Source organism: Chinchilla lanigera, unplaced genomic scaffold, assembly GCF_000276665.1.
Source record: "Chinchilla lanigera isolate Chin_1 unplaced genomic scaffold, ChiLan1.0 scaffold00052, whole genome shotgun sequence".
NCBI lineage: Eukaryota > Metazoa > Chordata > Mammalia > Rodentia > Chinchillidae > Chinchilla > Chinchilla lanigera.
This window is the reverse complement of record NW_004955453.1, coordinates 14,026,457-14,046,963: the sequence shown is the minus strand read 5'-3', so window position 1 is coordinate 14,046,963 and position 20,507 is coordinate 14,026,457. Positions and strand designations below refer to the sequence as shown.

Genomic DNA, 20,507 nt, shown 5'->3' with positions numbered 1-20,507 from the left:
AGAAATTAGGTGGTTTGGGGCTTTCTTAGGTACTTGTCTCTTCAAAAGACCCCAAATTTCTCTTTGGAGGAGAGAGAAAGCCCTCAAACTGAATGGAAGTTGATAGACTGCTCTCCTCCTCAGCACCCCCAGGATTAGGAAAGCACCCAGGGCTTGAATGGGGCTGGTAGCCCTGGTGAAGCGGCTGTCTGCGGGCCTCCTGGGCGGTCAGACCCACACAGCGCCCCTCAGGCTCCGGGGCTCAGGGGCTCAGGGCGCGTGCGGGGGAGCTGGCCTCCCCGCCCCCACGGCCGGCCCAGCGGCCTCCCTTTCCTGGCAGGACAGCGGGATCCTGCAGCTGTCAAGGGGGGGGGCAGCGGGGGCTGATGTCAGGAGGGCTACAAATAGTGCGTCCGGCTAGGGGCTCTGTCTCCCCTCGCCGCATCCACTCTCAGCCGGCTGCCCGCTGCCTCCTCCGTGCGCCCGCCCAGCCTCGCCGCCGCCACCATGAGCCAGGCCTACTCGTCCAGCCAGCGCGTGTCCTCCTACCGCCGCGCCTTCGGCGGGGCCCGGGGCTTCTCGCTCGGCTCCCCGCTGAGCTCGCCCGTGTTCCCTCGCGCAGGCTTTGGCACCACGGGCTCTTCGAGCTCGGTGACATCCCGCGTGTACCAGGTGTCGCGCACGTCGGGCGGGTCCGGGGGCCTGGGGTCGCTGCGGGCCAGCCGGCTGGGGGCGACCCGCGCGCCCTCCTCCTACGGCGCGGGGGAGCTGCTGGATTTCTCGCTGGCCGACGCCGTGAACCAGGAGTTCCTGACCACTCGCACCAACGAGAAGGTGGAGCTGCAGGAGCTCAATGACCGCTTCGCTAACTACATCGAGAAGGTGCGCTTCCTGGAGCAGCAGAACGCCGCGCTCGCCGCCGAGGTGAACCGCCTCAAGGGCCGCGAGCCCACGCGCGTCGCCGAGCTCTACGAGGAGGAGCTGCGCGAGCTGCGGCGCCAGGTGGAGGTGCTCACCAACCAGCGCGCCCGCGTGGACGTCGAGCGCGACAACCTGATAGACGACCTGCAGCGGCTCAAGGCCAAGTGAGGGCCTGGCGCCCCGAGACCCCTTTACCCCAGCAGGGCGCAGGGCCCCCCCTGTCAGCACCCTCCTCAGGGCCAGGGATCCTATCCCACCTCGGTCTTGGAGAAGGTCGTCCCGTTGTGTCCTCCGAGGGGAGTTGGAACCTAAATCTCACCCATTGTTCCCTCCCTATAGAAAAGTTTTCTTGGGGAGATAGATTAAGGGGTAGAAATGGGAGGCCTTGGGAGGCCCAGGCCCCCCATAAGCAGCCGTTTTAAAAGGATCTCGAGCTGCTGAGTGGTGATTGGGGGCGGGGCGGGTGTCAGACAGGCAAATGGGCAGAGGAAGGGCTGGAGGGAGCTGGGGCATAGTCAGGGAGCGGGGATTGATGGGAGATAAGAACAAAGCTTAGACAGGCTGGGGAAGGCGGGGAATTGAGAGGCATAGCTCTCAGCTCTGAGGAGGCCCCTGGGGAGGACACAGCAAGGGGAGGAAGGGGAGAGGGACATTTGCCCCAGAGCCTAGCTGAGGCTGTGTCCTTTCACACTTGGACAAGCTGGAGCAGCTGGGAGAGTGGATAGGGGCCTGTGACCCTCCAAAAGCTTGGGAGGACTGGATGGCAGGCTCCACTGGGCATCTAGTATGAAAAGGCTGAGTGCAGAGTATGGTCCTGCTTCTGATTACCCAGCTGAGCAGTCACCTTCTGCTATCAAAGTCGCAAACATTAATTGAGCAGCTATATGGCCCAGGCTGGGGCTGAGAACAAGGAACACGTAGGAAGAGAAGATAGATGCAGTTCCCCACCCCAGGAAGGTCATAGTCTGGTCGGGACAAGGGTGTGGCTCCAAGGCAGAGACTGGGCCACTTCCGGTCCCCTCCCTGGCTGGCCGGAGCCTCTGCCACTCCCTCTCTGGGCCTCTGGTCTCTATCCAGCAGCCAGGGCTTCTCAGTCCTGTGTCTATTCCCTGATCCACCCCTAGCCTGTCATCTCTACTGCTGGCTTTACCCCCAGTGACTGTCTCCACTGCTACCTTAATCCCTTCAACTGTCTGCCCTTCTGTCTGTCCTGGCCAGGCTGCAAGAAGAAATCCAGCTGAAAGAAGAAGCAGAGAACAATTTGGCTGCCTTCCGAGCGGTAAGCTCTCTCCGCTACCCCAGCAGTCTTCTCCCTTCGATCCTCTCCTGGTTTTCTGGGCTTCTATGACCCTGTCCTTGTTGTCTGACCTCTCCCAGGATGTAGATGCAGCCACTCTAGCGCGTATTGACCTGGAGCGCAGAATCGAATCTCTCAACGAGGAAATTGCGTTCCTTAAGAAAGTGCATGAAGAGGTATGCGGGGTCCTCAGGCCATGGTGAAGCTGTTGGAAAGTGGAGTGGCTCTAAGGAATGGGGTGTGAGGGTGCTCTGGGAGGCCTGCATGAGTACTGAAGCCCAGCCACACCCTGCAGGAGATCCGTGAGCTACAGGCCCAGCTTCAGGAACAGCAGGTCCAGGTAGAGATGGACGTGTCCAAGCCAGACCTTACAGCTGCCCTCAGGGACATCCGCGCTCAGTACGAGACCATCGCGGCTAAGAACATCTCTGAAGCTGAGGAGTGGTACAAGTCCAAGGTGAGTGGCCTGGCTTGGGGACTCTGTCCCCCTGTATCCTAGTTTGTAGGTGCTGCCTGTGGCTTCATCCGTGGGGAAGAGGGTGAACCCTGAGTGTCCGTCTTTCTTGTCACCCTACCTGCCTCCTGTTCTTCCTTGTCTCAGGGGCTGTCTCTCTGCTCTTAGGTATCTGACCTGACCCAGGCTGCCAACAAGAACAATGATGCACTGCGCCAGGCCAAGCAGGAGATGATGGAATACCGACACCAGATCCAGTCCTACACCTGTGAGATTGACGCCCTCAAAGGCACTGTGAGTCCCTGCCCATCTCCAAAAGCTCAGCCCCTTTCTGTTTGCAGCTCACACCCTCACTATGATCTTGGGCTCATCACAGACCCATTCTGAGCTTCCATTGCCTCAGGTCTACACCAGGGGTAAAGCTAGATGGTGATTCCCAGTAGGGAATTAAGGGGTCAGAATGTTTCTGGCAGCATCTCCCTGTATGCACTGAACACAGATGGTCCTTTCTATGTGTCTTATTCTCTGAGTCTCCACATACGACATCATTTGGGTGCAGGGCTCTCTGGCTACTCCTTTGAAAATTCCTGGACTTGACCATCTGGAGTTACCTCCCTTTCCATTCTGGTCCCCTCCGTGGATGTGCTCTGAGCCTGCCCTTGACTTGGGCTCCCACCACCCACCCTCTGCAGAACGATTCCCTGATGAGACAGATGCGGGAGCTGGAGGACCGGTTTGCCAGCGAGGCCAGCGGCTACCAGGACAACATCGCACGCCTGGAGGAGGAGATCCGGCACCTGAAGGATGAGATGGCCCGACACCTGCGCGAGTACCAGGACCTGCTCAACGTGAAGATGGCCCTGGACGTAGAGATTGCCACCTACCGAAAGCTGCTGGAGGGCGAGGAGAGCCGGTGAGAGGCAGGCAGGGGCTGGAATTAGGGAGCTGGGGCGGGGATGAGAGAGAGTCCTCCCCCAGGGGCTCTGGATCACCTGGACACGACCTGGAAACAACTATATGCAAGGAACTACAGTTCTGCTCATTGCATGGAATTAATCAAGGCCACTTGGGTAAAAAGCAATGTAATTAACAGCTTTTATAAAATGAGAAATATAAGTATTCCCTCCTCCACCTTTAGAATTAAGAACCAGCAGCATAAAATCATATTCAGCAATCAGTTGTAAAATATTACAGCCAGTCAAGGGAGAGATGAAAGGAGAGTGGCGAATGATGAGGAAGGAAAGGGAGGGGCAGAAAGAGACAAGCTGAGATGGAGACAGAAAGCCTTGCAGACGGACAAGCTAAGGGTGGGGTGGAGACACACCGCACTTACACATGTGTGCTCAAGCGAAGACCCCCAGGTGTCATATTCAGATTACCACCCCCACCTAGACACCAGAAAGGGATATGAGCAGCTTCTGGGGTGATAGAAGTGTTCTGTATCCAGATTTGGGCTGGTAGATACATGGATAGAGACTTTGACTGATGCTCATTAAATATGTGTCCATTTCACTGTATGTCAACAGAATCTCAGTTTAAGACATGTCCATTATGTCAAAAAATGGTACTTGTTGCTACTCATAAAAATAATATCTAAGCCAGTTGTGGTGGTACAAACCTGTAATTCCAGCTTCTCTAGAGGCTGAAGTAGGAGGATTGAAAATTTGAGGCCAGGCTGGGCCATTTAAGGAGACCCTTTCTCAAAATAAAGATAAAGAAGGCTGGAGATGTAGCTTGGTGGTGGAGCGCTTGCCTAGAATGTGTGACACCTGGGATTCAATCCTTAGTCTCACGTCACACTAATAATATATAATATATAATAATAATAAACACCTAAAGGTGTTTAAAAACTGGCCAATGTGTTTAGATGTGGTTTTCACATAAAGAGAGTTCAGGTTTAATAGAATAATGTCTACAGGTTGGACTTTTGCAACAGTAAAGCTCTGTTCTCTTTACCCAGCATGAATGTAAATGGTCAGCTCATGGGACTGTCCTGCCTAGAGGGCACTCTCACAGTTGCTATCCAAACCTCTTGCAGTGCCAGGAACAGAAAGGAAATACTGGTGTCCTGGAGGGTATCGTGGGGTTGCACATCCTGGTATCTACCAGCAGGTTGGGGTTGGAATGGCTGATCCTTCCAGAAGGGACAACTCTTGGACACCTGAAGTTGGCCTCTGACCCCATACCCTATACAGTGTGGACAGAGGAAATATTGGGGTCAGAGGGACTGAGATAGCTGGGAAATATGTTTAGGGTGAGCCTTGATTGTTGTGGTCACAGGGAGAGATGGCAGTATCCTTAACACTTTGAGGACTTGGTCTCTCCTTTTTCAGGATTAACCTTCCTATCCAGACCTTCTCTTCTCTCAACTTCCGAGGTAAGTGTGTGCTGGGAGATGGGAAGAAGGGCCATTCCTGGCTAGGAGTCCAGCCTGGATACTGCCCAAGATCAGGCAGCAGGGGAGGCTGGAACTGTGGGGCCAGTGCTCAGAGAAGGAGGGCTGCCTAAGATAGGTAGAGACAGGCAAAGCACCTTCTAAGACAGCGTCTTACTGTGTTGTGTTGTACTGACCGTGTCCACTGCACCTTCAGAGGTGTTGGGTGTGTGTGTGTGTGAACCCCAAACTCTAGAAGTACCAGGAGTGTCCCCAGGGACCTGGCAGTAAGAGAGCTCACACACAGGGCTAGAAGGTACCTGATGCCCATTGTCTACCTGGCCTGTGGCCAAATGTCCTCCAGCTGTTTGTTGAGCACCTCCAGTTTATGGGAGCAAGATGTTGGATGCACCTTTGAAAAAATGAAGCCAAGTCTCAGCAAAGCCAAACAATAAAAAGAATGAGCTCTTGGGGCATTTTGCCATCCTGACATTAGTAATATGCAGATCAAGTGGCTTTCCAACCCCAGAGAGCAGAAAAATATGCTCTAATGATACATTAGGAAAGCAAGTCGGAGTCCTTGGCAGATCCTCCTTTCCTAGATAAAACCTTTTATATCTTCGATGTTCATTTCCATCAGGAAAAAAATACATACTGCGCTCCAACGAGTCACGTTTATCACAGGCTAGTTGCTTGCTAAGGAGATTCATGAATGCCAGACTCACGATACCAAGGACCTAAATTTGACCCTCCCTATAAAACTCAGAGCTTCTCTTTTCAGTTAGTTGTTTATACAGACACCAAATGTGAGTCTTGCATTTAAAATCACTTAATGTTTTTTCAAATCAATAGCTCTGTGGGCACACCAGGGCAAGTATCATTGCTATCATTCCGTAGTGAGGAAATCCACAACAGCACAAGTGAATCAGGCTTGTGAATAGTGACTGATGCTCCATCTCACCTTTATTAAGACATCAAGTTGCTCATTCTGAGTCTTACAAGAGCTGAGGCCTGGCAGGTCCTCCAAAAGGGTTTCTTGAGCTTGGGCTTTGGGGTTCTGTCTTGGACGGGGCAAGTCCCAGATACAATCTCTTGTGGGGCTCTCCTGGAGCCCAAGGGTGGAGAGGAAGCTAGGAGAGGAGGCCAGCCTGGGCCTTAGTATCCCTAGTCCTGCACCAGTTTGTACACTGCAGTCTGTGGACTCCTGAGCCCCTGTCAACTATGGAGCTAGCCCCGGGATCTGCAGAGCCACCTGCTGGATGCTGGGCTCAGGGATAGGCGCTATTTACTATCCCACTGAAGTTAAAAGCCTGTCTTGAGGAGTAGCTCTGGGCCACGGACAGCCCGGCCTGGACTTGGTTAGGCTGAGCATGCGGTGGATCTATTACAGAGACCAGTCCAGAGCAAAGGGGCTCCGAGGTCCACACCAAGAAGACAGTGATGATTAAGACCATTGAGACCCGTGATGGGGAGGTGAGTGTTTTATCCAGTCCCTCATTCTTGGTGGCTGGAGGGTTTTGAGGGGACCGTCAGCCATGTGTCTTCTATCAGCTGGGCTGGTTCAGGCCCCTGTCTGGGGCTGAGGGGGGGCCTGCTATCTTGGGGTGGGGTGCACGGGGCTCCTCTGAGCCAGCACTAGGCTGGACTAGAGTTCTCTTCCTCCCCAGGTCGTCAGCGAGGCCACACAGCAGCAGCATGAGGTGCTCTAAAGCTAGAGAACCTCCGACACAGTCCTGGCCCCATCCTCACTGACTCCTGAAGCCAGCCAGCCTCCTTCCATCCTGGGATGCCACACCCAGCTGCCTTGCCTTCTTCCACTCACCGCCTCTAACTCTTTCTCACTGGCCACCCCTCATAGTCCCCATCCTGCCCAGTCCCAGGCAGCACTCCAGCCACCTCTGAGAAGCCCACCATGAGTCTTGGCTAATAGAGGGGGGTGAGCCTGGCTCTTGCACCCAGCTCGAGCTGTGACCCTACTCCCTCCCAGCTGTGACCTTGGGCTCTGACCTCTGGCTTTAGAGAATGCCTCAGAGCAGTATGTTGGGACTTGCAGGGTCAGGACAGAGCCCTGTGGACCTCCCCACCCCCAAGCCCTAGTTGGAGAAAGAAAGGATAGGCTCCTCAGCAAGCTGGGCAAGGACCAGGGGACTAACCCCTGTGGACACTTGAGGGACTTGAAACTGTCACTATGGTCCCTTCTTTTCCTTTCCTCAGCCCAGGGTGGGATAAGAAAGCAGGGGCTGCAAGAGGGAACCCCCGAAGGTGCTAGATGTGGGAGCAGGAGATGCAGAAGGAGAGAGGGTGGGTGAGATGCTGGAGAGGAGGAGAGGGAGGCAGAGTGTGTGCAGGCTCAGGCTGGCAGGAGGACGCCACCTCCCCACGATTGCCCCTCCCACTGCAGGGGCTCTGGACAGAAACAATAAAGAGATGAGCACAATCCTGCAGGCCCCCTACTGTCTTACCTGGCGGGTAACTGGGGTTGGGGCCGTGTCACGTCACCCACCACCCTGAGATGGACTGGGCCAACCTCCAACCAGGCAGACTATCCTCTGGGCCTCCCAGTTCTACTGTCTGTGTGTAGCAAAATGGGGCATGAGCTAGACAAGGAGATTTTCTTGGGGAACCACAAATACCTCCTGTTGGGTCCTGGACTACCCCCTTAAATGTCCTATGCCACAGGTATCACCTCCTGTCCTCTTGAAGAAAGCTGCAGCTCCTCAGCTGACTGAAGGAGGCCACCTCAGTCCTTTCCCCAAGGAAGTTTCCAGCCTCTTTTCATTAATCCTTTCTAAGGCCTTTCTATGCACACGGGCCAATTCAGGAACTATAACAATGTTTAGAAAAATGCAAAAATCTAACTTGGCTTGGGTAAGAAGGTTCAGTACTCTGAAAACGTCAGTTCATCATACAGTCATCTTCAATGCCTTCAGTGATCCTATACTCTCAGAGTCAGACCTCAGAAGTCCTCTGGGCAGTGATCCTCCCATTGCAATGCTCTGCAGTCTCAATAAAAATACCAAAGGGAAATGTTGGGAGAATTGGGAAAGATGGAAGGAGAGTGTAGGACATATGAAAAAAAAGGAAATCATGGAATAAAACATTCAAATGTATTAACATAGCTGAACATAATTTTTAAAAGATTTATTAATGAATAGGAGGTATACAAATATTAATGGAATAAAGGAGTATTTAGAACGAGACCCACATCTACGTGGGATGCTAGCGTATGTTAAAGGAGACATTTCAAGTCTTAATTAATCAACAGAGGGCTGAGGGGAGCAGTTGGGTAGCCAAGGGTATCAGGAGGAGGTGTGGACACTCTTTTCACTCCTTCCGAAAAGCATGCGTTTCCAGGTGCAGCCTAGATTTAGGAAAGCTGATGGCTCCAAGAAGGCCTCAGGCTTCATGTTGCTCCTCCCATATGTCAGGGGCTGTCCTTCAAAGGAGATGGGAAGAGGGTAGATGTAGAAGCGTGATAAACTGAGTCAAATAGACCTAGTGAGCTTTTAGTCTTAAGATCCCTGCTGTGCTATTCAAAACTGACTTATCCAGAAACTTCCAAAATCCTTTCTAGTGGCTCTTTATTCCTGTCCTTTGTTGCCACCCTCACTCACAAGTTACCTCCTCTCTCTAAGAAGGCCCCCTTTGCCCCATAGGAGCTGGGGACACCCCAGGGCCCCACCCCTACCGCTAGTAGCTCATGGTCCTTTCCTGTCCCCTCTCTGCTCCAGTGGAATGAAGTGAGCCCTCCTGGCCCAGAACTTCCCTTGTGGATCCACAGAGAAGCTCCATGACTTTCACAAAAAATGGAACCGGAAGCAGCATTCCCAGTGTCCTCAGCTTGTCCTTGAGCTTGCTGGGGGTCCTAGCATCTGAGGTGGCCTCTCTGTGATGGAAACACCAGGGATAGAGGGACACTGGACCTTGGTGGGTAAAGGGGAGGGGTATATCCATGAGAAGTTTCTTCAGCCTTGTACCTTCTTTCCCCTGGGTGAGTTATATGTGCACTTACCTGCTCTACAAAGGATAAAGGGATACATAAGTCAGGGAGAGCTTAGGTACTTTCTAGTCACTAGGGTGGAGGGAAGGTAGCAATCTTACACTCTCAGAGAGAGACCTCAGAAGTCCTCTGGGCAATGATCCTCCTGGTACAGAAACTCCCTTCTCAGCCTCGTCCCAGCTTCGATGATGGTCAGTAATCAAGTTCTGCCTGAATGTCCCCAGTATCAGAGAGCTCCCCACTTCACTGTGGCCTTCCAGCTGGGGATGGTGCTAAGCTCTCCCTTCTCAGTCCACCAGGCTTCCATAACCGTGCTCACGTGTCCTTAGAGAGAAAGCCAGAGCTGCCCTCTGTCCCCTAGGGGTAGCATTCTCTGAGAACTGCACCTGTCTCCTTGAGACTTCTCGCTTGGGGCCCACACTGAGAGACAGGCAAGTGCAGCCAGCTGACCCAGGGAGCCCAGGGAATGGACCAAAAAAAGTTTGAGCTTCACATGATCATGCACATACAGTGATCAACACATCCCCCACATACACCCCATTACCTCCACGGCAAAAACCTCTCCCTGCCCCTTGGGGTGCTCTGCAGTCCTCTCATGACTCTAAGCATCAAGAAAGAAGAGGCCTGGGCCGGGGATGTAGCTCAGCAGCATAAGCGATTGCCTGGCAAGCCTGAGGTCATGAGTTTGATTCCCAGTACCAAAAAAAAAAAAAAAAAAAAAAAAAAGAAAGAAGAGGACTCACAGAGGGCTGGCTGGCTTCCCACAGGACTCAAAGGACCAGGCCTAGTTCAGCTCAAACCCCTTTGGAGTGGGAGCAGGAAGGGCTGTGGCGGTGGGTCCTGTACCAGGAGCTAAGGGGCCAGTGGACACTTTCCTACCCCATCTGGCCACTCTGGCTGCCGCCCCTGCCTTGCCTCTTAGTGCCCCATTCATTTCTTCTTCCTTCTCACCACAGGCCTCACCAGGGTACAAATGCAAATGCATCTATGACCTTTGATTCAACACCTAAAATGTCAGCTGCCCAAGGGTGACTTTTATTCGCTACTACATCCCTGGTGCCTGGAAGAATGCTTGGTACATAGTAGGTACTTATTAAATATTTAAATACTGCTTGAATGAATACCCACTGGGCACTTTTATTTACTTTTCTCTAAATTAAACATTTACCCAGAAGGGCTGATGGCTGCCCCTGACACTTTATTCACTGATTCAATGAATATTTATTGAGATTTTTCCATGTGCTAGGCATGTGGTGCATCATTATAACTTAGAGGAAATGCTCCATGGCTCAGAGAGGTGGGGTGACTTTCTAAGGTCACACAGCATTCTGTGACAAAGGAGGATGGGGCATCAGGCTCCTTGGCCTCCTGAGCCCACGATCTCTTTCCATGACACCATAGACTTGTGACCAAAGGCAGGGCAGACTGGCAGTACATACACCCAGCCTGGCGCCAGGCTGCAGGGCACTGTGGGGCCCACATTGAGGGACAGACAAATGCTTTGCAGCCAGCTGCCCTGGCCAACTGGCCTGGCCAGAGCCTGACCACTTCCAGCTGTCGCAGTTCATATAGGCTCCTCCAGGAGAGGGCACCAGCTACTCACTCCTGCCCACAGACCCTCGGGTGCAAGTCAGTGAATGAATGTCCTGTTAGACACAAGGGAAGCAGGAGACAAGCCATGTTCCAGGCTCTGTGCCAGGCCTTTTTAAATAGTTAATATTCATTTTAATATTTAATATAATAATTTAATGCCATCCCAATAACGTAAGTCAGATCGTGTAATTTTGCTCAAAACTCTGAGATGACTTCCCGTTTCCCATAAAATAAGCGTCACAGCCTGCAAGATGCAAAGCCATCTGGACCCTGCTAGCTGTCTGATCCACTGCCTTCCACTCTGCCCTCATGCCCTCCAGCCTTGCTGACCTTCTGGCTCTTCTTGGAACCACCAGGCATACTCCCACCTTCCAGACATCTGTACCAAGTGCTTCCTAACCCTTCAAGGTCAGCTCCAACCTTCCACCATGGAAGGTGATTGGAACCACCCCATTTGCAAGCACAGTCCCTCACCACACTCACATTCCCCTACCCTGCAGAGCTTTTCCCACAGTACTTATCTCCTTCTCGTGATCTTTACAATTTCTTTATGTTTGTTGCATCTCTCTCTTCTTGAACATGAGCAACCTGGAGTCAAGAATCCTTGAGTGTTAGCAGAAATTCACAAATAAATTCTGAATTGGGCTACTCCCATTTTATAGATGAGTAGACCAAGGCTTAGCAATGCTAAGAGAGTCATTCAAGATTATACGGTTCATTTGTTCAACTAACCAGTCAACATTTACAAACCACCCACAGCATTCCAAGCAATGGTTGACACGCAGTGTTAGCTTTGGGTTATTAGTTTTTTAAAAACAGCCTCTATTCCTTTGTTCTTATGTTCTATCTGTTTGCAATGCTTTCCCCATACTTTAAGCCTTTTTAGAATTCATTTTATGTTGTAGAATTCAATTCATCACCAGTGGTTGCCAGGGGTTGGTAGAGGGGAGTGGCTGACTACAAAGAGGATGCACAAGTGAATATTTAGGGTGATGGAACTGCTTTGTATGGTCCTGGGGTAGCACCGGCATGATTCTATCCATTTGTCAAAACCCAGAGAACTGCACATCACAAAGAGTAAGCGTTAATGTATGCAAACTGCAAGAAAAATTATTCCTCGAGGCTCTTAATCTCTATGGACATAATTCAGTGTTTAAATTGTTTCTTCTGTACCATAGAAGTGTGTAGCACACATAACACACACTCACACACACACACACATATACCATTTTGATTTCAGTATCTCAGAATGAAGGCAGGGGATGAAGAAGCAAGATCAAAGTAACTTTCCCCATTCTGAATGACTCATGGCTCTTTTTAGGCCCTTCCAGTCTTCATCTCCTGAGGTTCAAGGTCAGGCCTGGGTCTCTCATGGACCTAATTTTCTTTTTTCTGCACTAGGAATCAATCCAGGGCTTCAAACATGCTAGGCAAGCTCTCTACCACTGAGCTATATTTTAAGGCCCCCAGACTTTTTCTTTTCAACTTTTAACTTTGAGATAACTGTAGATTCACATGTGGTTGTCAGAAATAACAAAGATCCTGTATGCCCTTCACCTGTCTTCCTCAGTGGTGACACCTGTATGATTTGAATACAGTAACACAAGCAGGAGAGTGATATTGATATTGTCCCCTCATCCTCCTTATATTTACCAGATTTATATGCATTTGTACGCATGTGAATACACATGTATATTTAGTTCAATGCACTTTTTTTTTTCCGGTACCAGGAATCGAACTCATGACCTTGCGCTTGCCAGGCAGGCATTGTGCCGCTGAGCTGAAACCCCAGCCCCTAGTTCAATGCACTTTTATCACTTGTGTAGATTCATGTGACTACTGCAGTCCAGACACAGAACCGGGCTATTACAATAATCTCCTTTGGACTTTAAAAGTTATCATGTTCTATCCTGATGTTTCTCAAAGTGCAGACCTTAGGCAGATCCATCACCTGAACTACTCATCAAATGTACACATTCCTGGGTCCTCCCATCCCACCGCTGAGCCAGGGTCTCTGGGGATGAGGCCTGTGAATCTGTACTCCTAGCAGGCTCCACCCTTTGAGGAACACTACTGTAACAGGCCTCCCATCTCCAGTTCACTCTCCACACTGGGTGCCCAAGGGGTCCTCCTGAAACACAGCTCTGACCAGTCATTTCTCTGCTTAAAACCCTGTGGTAGCACCTCCTGTTTTCAGAATAGACATCTTAGCAGCCAGAGCCTTCTGCAGCAGACCCCACCTCCCTTTCCTCCACTCACCACCATTCATCCCTCCAACGCTCTGATTGTTAGAATAGTGGTCTTTTCTTTGATCTTGGTCTCTTTTTGGTCACACTGTCCCTCTGCCTACAGTGTCCTTCCCACTCTTCTGCCTCGTTCAACCCTACCCAACTAGCTATTTGTACAGATGAGGGGTTGGAGGTTGAGAGAACATTGATGTCACCCAGCCGGTAATGCAAGAGCGGCTGGAAGCCGGAATCCGCCCGACTGCCAGGCTCCTGGTCTTACTGTTTGCCAGCAGTAATGGAAGCTCTGGGGAGGTCACTGGGCCCTCCGGCCCGTCACCGCCCCTTAGACCTGCGTCTCTGTCCACCTCTCAGGCATTTCCCCCAGGCCGTTCCTCTTCCTTTCCACCAGCCCAGTGGGACTAGGGCTCTGGAGCCTGTGAGGTCCGAGGAAATGAAATGGGATTGAGCCCAGGGGTAACTCTACTCCCCAGCCCCAGATGGCGGTGGGGAGAGACGCACCTTGGAGGAGGGGGCGTGAAGTCAATCTCCAGGGACTTGCTTAAACCGGGGCTGGCGAGGGGGGCTCCTGAAGGGACAGAAGGAGCCAGTGGAGTCCAAGTCCCCTCCTCTACTGCCCCCTCCTTCTACAGCTCCCTCGAAACCCGAGCCGGGGGGCCTAAAAATAGCCCCCGAGGCGCAACCGCCGGCCGCCCTGGTGACCTTCTGGGTAGCGCAGGCCGAAGGCGGGCGGGCAGCAGGAAGGCAGGCCGCCGGCCCCCCAGGACTCCTCTCCCAGGGCACCATCTCCCGGTGCCCCCGTGGCCGCCCAGTTCCAGCATCCACCCCAGCCCAGCTCGCAGAGGCCATGCAGAAAGCCCGAGGCACGCGAGGCGAGGACGCGGGCACGAGGGCACCCCCCAGCCCCGGGGTGCCCCCGAAGAGGGCCAAGGTGGGGGCCGGCGGAGGGGTCCTGGCGGCCGGGGCGCCAGTCTTCCTGCGGCCCTTGAAGAACGCGGCGGTGTGCGCGGGCAGCGACGTGCGGCTGCGGGTGGTGGTGAGCGGGACACCCCAGCCAAGCTTCAGCTGGTTCCGGGATGGGCAGCTCCTGCCCACGCCCCCCGACCCCAGCTGCTTGTGGCTGCGGAGCTGCGGGGCGCAGGACGCTGGCGTGTACAGCTGCACTGCCCAGAACGAGCGGGGCCGGGCCTCCTGTGAGGCTGTTCTCACGGTGCTGGAGGTCGGAGGTAATGGGGAGGTGGGCCGGCATCTGGCTGGGCTGAGGGGAGCGAGGGTAGAGGGGTCACCTGGGCCACGTGGGGCAGGTAGCAGTGCCTGGCCTTCTTCCCAGGTGCAGGGCTTCTCAGGTGCGGGGGCAGAAGTGCAGATCAGGAAAGAGAAGCAGGAAAGGGGTATCAAGGAGAGGCTCCCCTAGGCAAGGTCTGAGGTTAAGGGGCAGTGATGGGTAAGCCAAGGCTGAGCTTCATACAGGCCTCTTGGGGTACTATGGTGGGACTCCTCCTCCCACTGTGCTGGAGAGAAGCCTGAGTGGAGGGCAACCTTCATCTCCAATAAGGGAGTTGTGAGCTCCTTAGAGGTGTTTGCCTGCCTGAAGCAGGGACTGGTCTCCCCTGGTCTGTGGTGCGCTGTGGAGCAGGTGGCTCAGAGCTCCTTGCTGGCCATTGCTGTGGAAGGGGCCAGTGGGTAGACAGAAGCATGTGAGCAAGGTTCAGGGTGCCAGGAGGTGGGCTGGGGCATGAATGGAGGTGACTTCTTGAGAATCCACAGGCATGCAGATGTTTGTGCACATTTGTGGGCTGTGGAAGGACTGTAATGGTGCAAACAGATGCAGGACAGGACATGTGGAGTTGACGTGGAAAGCCAACGTGGACTGTGTCTACTGAGGTTCCAGAGTGAATGTTCAGAGGGCATCCTCTGGGCAGGGTTGAGGTATAGTTCCAGGCTGGTGGTCTGAGCCCAAAGGGGAGGGACAGGAGCCTGAACCTGCTAGAGCTAGGGGAAGGATGTCAGGCCAGCACTGATTCTCTTTGGGTTAATTTTTGGGCTTCCCTTACTATTCCCCAACTCCAGAGTTAGACTCATGGTTCTTCTCTAGGCCAAACACAGAACCTTAGGTAAACTAAGCCTTGAAAGACAGAATTCTGAGAAAGTAGGCTGCATGCGGGGGAGGTAGTAAAGAGCTGGGGTGTGTGTGATTGTCTTGGGTATTTGCAAGAGGGGCATCTCATTCCAGCTGGGTGGTGTCCTATAAGGGTCAATCCTTGGAGGCTGGGAGGAGGCCCAGGGGTAAAGGAACTCAGCAGCTGGATGAGAAAGAAGGCTCATGGATGCAGTCAGGAGATGGAGCTCTCAGTATCTCATCTCCCCAGCCTGGTCCTGCCCACCTTCCAGTTTCCAGCCACTTGTTCCTTGTGATCTCTGTGGCCAGGCCTAAACCAGAGAGGGCCAAGGCTGGCTTCTCCTTATTGGTGTAGTAGCTGGCCAGGTACAGGATTCCCTAGCTTGGGGTCAGGGTGTAGAGCTTGTTCTGGTAGAGTTCTGAGCTGAAAAGGGACTCCTTAGGGTCTTACTTAGCTCTAATCCCCTGAGGAGCAAAGGAAGTTTAAAACAATGTGAACTGAAGGTAAGATAGATAAGTTAATAAGAATGGTTTCAGGAGAGAGCTACTAGGGTAGGTAAAGGTAGGGCAGAGTAAGGGCAGTGGTTATAATATTTGTTTAATGTTGGGCAGGTCCACAGAGAACGCCAGCTCCAAACACTTCCTTTTCCAGGTGAGAACACTGTGGACCAAGAGGGAGGTAGACATGCAGCTGCTTGTGGCCATCCCCTCTCAGATCTAAGAACCCTGTCCTCCTGGAGTTCTGGAGCTTTTTTGCTACTCAAAAAGGGTGTGTGTGTGGGGGGGGGTCACTGTCCAGTGTTTGTGGAGTGGCTGCTACATGACTGGCCTAACCTGGCATTTCTGAAGATGGGAGTCTCCTAGCCTGCTCTGATCCCTCCAGATTGGGGGTGATGAGGTGGGGTAGCCCCCAACAGGGCTGGTTCCTTGCGGCTTTATTTTTTTATTTTATTTTATTTTATTTTTTTGTCTTTTTGAGACAGGGTCTCACTATGCAGTTCAGGCTGAACTTGAGCTCACTTTGTAGCCCAGGCTGGCCTCAAACTCGCAACGATACTCCTGCCTCAGCCTCCTGAGTGCTGGGATTACAGGCGTGCACCACCACACCTGGCTTGGGCTTGCTGCTTTATAATCTAGGTAGCATGGTGGGCAGAGCTGAACCTGCCTGGACCTACCTAGAGAGCATAGGGACAGCGTCCAGGCTGGTGAACCAAGGAACTTAGAGTCCGGAAAAGGCCCTGGGTGTGTGGGGCTGGATTTGGGACCTTTGACATTTATGTTAGAATAGGAAAAGAATTGGGCAGCAGCATGTTCCTTTTGAGAACATGTCTAGCTTGTGCAGATAGAAGGTGCCAGAATAGGTGGAGGTTTCATTCTGTCCCACTGCAGATGACCATATGGTTAACTATTACACCCTTCTGCCATGATTTGGGGGAGGCAGGGCCTTTGCTTTGTTGATCCTGGGAGACTGACTGGGTGAGTGTGGCTTCTGCCCCTTTCTGCCGCCATCCCTCATCAGCCCAGTGACAGCTCCTGGTCTGAAGCAGCTGCACTACACTTCAGCACTGCTCACACTTCCTTATGGAACGCTTCCTGAGCTGGATTCAACAATAGGGGGACTTTCGGGTACTCGAGGAAGCCGAGCAAGGACCTGGCCATAGAAAGGAGGAGGCAATTTCTGGTCAGGATTGCTCTGAGCTCAGCAAGACAGGGTAATGCTAAGGCTCTTGGCACTCCCAAAGCCTGAGATGGTAGCTCAGGATGGAAGGCTGTTGGCCAGGCTTAGGGAGATTGGGACCTGAGGGGGTTGCAGGCTAGCGAGTTTGCAGAATGGAAAACTGCCATGGTGGTGGTAGGATTTGGGGATGCAGAGATGGGGAAAAATAGGGAACAAAGGAGGTGAAGATAGCAGAAATGTAGGATTCTTATAAAATCCTTAAGTGCACAAGGCACATTATCTAATTTAATTATTTAATGGTCTAAAACCCAGACTACTATTATGACCATTATCCATATAATATTGGGGCTCAAAGGGGAAGATTACCCAAGGTCACATGGCTAATGAAATGGCAGGGCTGGGCCTGAAAGGTTGGGTCGCCAGGCCTGGGTCCACATTGCCTGTCCTTAGAAATAGAGGTGGGAAGACGAAGTTAAGGATTTGTCATTGTGACCATTTTCCTCCAGTCATTAACCCAATCTATCTTCCGGCCCATTCTCCAGTATAGGCATGCATTCTTTTCTTTCCAAACACCTGGCTCCCACCTGCACAGGCTGAGCAGCCACTTGCAAATCAAGTGACCAGAGCAAGTGCTGGCCTCAGAGCAGGGCACATGCATGGCAGAAGGGAGAGCCTCCCTGCACAAAAGGGTGGGGTGGGGGTGAGAGAGGACACAGCTGAGAGGAGGGGCAAATGGAGGATGCTCATGTGTATATGCTGGTTGGAGTTTTGATGCCAGGGTCTAGAAAGACTCTGGTGTCAATCAGAAGGGCCAAAGGCGAGTAGATGGTAGTGAACCATCTTGGGTTCTTGAGGACATGGAAGAGAGAGGTTAGTGATAGGGAGGGAGAGGGTCAGTGGAGGTCAGGGAAAGACAGAGGAACACACTAGACTTTGCATCAAGGAATATTTCAGTTACCATCTTTTTCACCTGGAAGCTGGAATGTCTGGATGAAAAGCCAGGAGGAAACTAGTATGAAGCTGGGAATGGGTATGGTGAGTGTTGCTATCCGTTCAGGCCAAACACCAATCCAGGAGAGGTGCAGGCACCAGAATGGGAGCAGAGAGGAGCCCTGAGAGGGAACAAAGAAGAGCAGAGAGGCCCCTGGATTCAGCCGAAGCCCCTGCAGGAGACAGCTTGGTGATCAGAGCAGGTCCTTCCAGAAGACCTGGACGGAACGGAGATGGTCATTTCTCCAGCTGTTTCTTGGGAAAGGATCTGGCTCAGGACAGAGAAAAGGAAAGGCTGGATGAAGGGAGCTATTTCAGATTTACCACCTACCACTCTTCACCCCTCCCCCAGGCTGGGCCACCATTCCCGTATTTATTGAGTGCCTCCTATGTGCTAGGTACTGGTCTAAGTGATAGATGAGTGATACTGGTCTAAAGGATACATGCGTATGCGTGGGAGGGATTACTCCTGGACATTACATTCTAGTGTGGGCACAGATGACCTGTAGCATGGTAAATTAGTACATCAAAATACGGGGCAGGGCAGAGGCAGGCAAAAGAGGAGGCCAAGGGTAGGATAGCAGGTGGGTATAGCTCATCGGAGGGTCTGCAGGCAGCTTAGGTGTGGCCCAAGGCCTTGGAATTTCTCTGGTTGAGGGGAGATGCTGGTGCAGAAATGGGAATCCTGGGGAAAAAACAGGGAAACACAGCTGTCTGGCCTTGGAGGGAAAATGGGGCATTCAGGGGCCAACTGTAGAGGTCCAACCTGGGAGCATGGGCTAGGCCAGCCCTTCCTTCAAGGGTGAGCAGTGCAGGCCCAGGGCAGGAACACAGAATCGCTGGCCCCTCCTCGGCCCAGCTGTCCCGTCACTCACGCCTGCTGTCCATTGGTTATTTTTGCCATGGAATGTGCCAGCCCCTCGGATTCTCCTGTGGAACAGGGGCTCAAGTTACCCTCTGTCCCCACTCAGCTCCCCACCTGTGAGTGGGTGTATTTGGGGGTGTCCAGGGTCTTCTGACTGGAACTAATACGGACACACACATATACCCTCTCAACACATGTCCCTGTGCATGTGTCTGTGTGTGGAACGTTTGCCACTGGTGGTCTGGGGAAAAACACCTGTGTGGACCCAGAATGTACAAGGCACGACCTTAAACTTTAAAATAAAGCAGTCCCAAACTCAGCTCCGAGAGCCACTTAGAAACTGGAAAATGAGGGAGATGCTATTGTCATTGTCTGAGCTTGAGCATTCTTATCCCATTACCCCAGACATTGTGCAGGTGGAACGAAAGTCATCAGTCTATCTCTGTATTTTATTTCATTTCACAGTTCTGGTGACCGAACACAGGACGTTCACAGCAAGCTACATCCTCAGCTCTTTTTAAGTTTTTTAAATTTTGAGACAGGCTCTTGCTAAGTTGCTAAATTTCCCACACTGGGCTCAAATTTGAAATCCTCCTGCCTCAGCGTCAGCCTCCTAGAGTGCTGGAATGAATTGTGAGTGTGTGCCTCCATGCCTGACTATCTGTATGTATTTAGTACCCAGGCTTTAATTAAAGCAGTAAAGTTAGGGATCACACTGGCCAGTCAGCATGTGATACTTTATAACACGGTGGTCAGTAACCAGCCACAAAATCCTGACTCCCTGAATTTGTTAGCTATGTGACTTTGGGCCTCAGTCACTCTTCTTGTTGGGAGGATTGAATGAGTTTATTTGTACAATGTGCTTAGCACAATGCCTAGTACCGACCAAGAATGCAATAAATGTTAATAATTACTTAGTACTGAAGTCATAGCTCAGAAACCAGGACTGGTACTACCTGCACATGCTGGGATGAGAATTCCATGCAGCCTCCAAAGCTGTGTAGAACTGGGGGTACAGCTTCAAGGCATAGTGCCTGCTTGGCAAGCACAAGGTCCTCAGTTTAATGCCCCATACCAAAAAAAAAAAGAAGAAGAAGAAGAAGAAGAAGAAGAAGCTGAATGGCTCTGGCCAAATGACAGGACTACTCTGAGCCTCAGTCGCTGGTCAGTTAAATGGGGATAGGAATGCTCCTAAAGACTGCAGGCTCATGGGGTTGTTGTAAAGGGACAATAGCAAAGTGCCGGGCCCTTGGTAAATTTGAAAGGAGCCTAAAGGGGGATAGAGCTTTGCAGGTTGCTGAATGGGGTAGGAATAGGGAGAGGAACACATTAAAAAATTTGGTGAGTTTGCTTACCTCTGTGAGAACACGGGGTGACTCTGTGACTACTAGGAGTACCTCTGGGTACCTTACCTTGCCTGTGCTTTTGTATGTATGGGGTGGGGGTGCAGGCAACTCAAGGTAAATCGAGGAAAGCCTGCTGCGCCTGCCTCAAGGAGCCGGGGTGGGGGTGGGGGGGTAGTCTGGATCCACGGCAGCACAAAGCCTCCAGCCCCAAGGATCCTCGCCCTGAGGATGACCTAGGTGCTCCACCCGCTCTGCCTTGCAGTGAGTGAGCTGGGTTCTGTCTGGTACAGCGTGCGTTTGCGCATGTTTGCCAAGTAAGCGAGATGTTGCTGACCTTCCAGAGCTGCCCTGCGGGAAGCAGCCGCGTTGGGCTACCAATGAGAGTGGCCTGACCTAGACGCCACTGCACCCCTTTCTGTGCCTCAGTTTCCCCACGTGCCCAAGGCCCGGGAGGCAGATGCGGGGTGGTGGTGGGGACTGTCAAAGTCTGGAGCTGTCCCATAGGCGTGCTGGCAGGCAGGTGAGGGCCGCCCCAGGGGAGGCCGAGGTGCAGGGAAGGGAAGGGGCGCCAGGTGGGGGTGCAGGCTGGCGGGGGAGGGGCGAGCTCTGGGCGCCGACGCCGCCTTCCCCGTACCGGGACTCCCG

The 20,507-nt window shown here is 52.5% G+C and overlaps 2 protein-coding genes across 2 annotated transcripts in view; both read left to right on the top strand.

Annotated features, from left to right (window-relative positions):
• Positions 1–391: 391 nt before the first annotated feature.
• Des (desmin) lies at positions 392–7,462 on the top strand. Its single transcript, XM_005395527.2, has 9 exons — positions 392–1,064; positions 2,119–2,179; positions 2,278–2,373; positions 2,493–2,654; positions 2,820–2,945; positions 3,344–3,564; positions 4,985–5,028; positions 6,416–6,498; positions 6,693–7,462. Exons 1-9 carry the CDS (start codon positions 487–489, stop codon positions 6,732–6,734), a joined length of 1,413 nt encoding a protein of 470 aa, XP_005395584.1. The 5' UTR covers positions 392–486; the 3' UTR covers positions 6,735–7,462.
• A 5,783-nt stretch (positions 7,463–13,245) lies between these two features.
• Positions 13,246–20,507, top strand: part of Speg (SPEG complex locus) — a gene marked incomplete in the record, with an annotated part of 54,639 nt that continues 47,377 nt past the window's right edge. Inside the window, 1 exon segment of the mRNA XM_013519790.1 lies at positions 13,246–14,090. Within this exon segment, the coding sequence (XP_013375244.1) occupies positions 13,712–14,090 (379 nt within the window).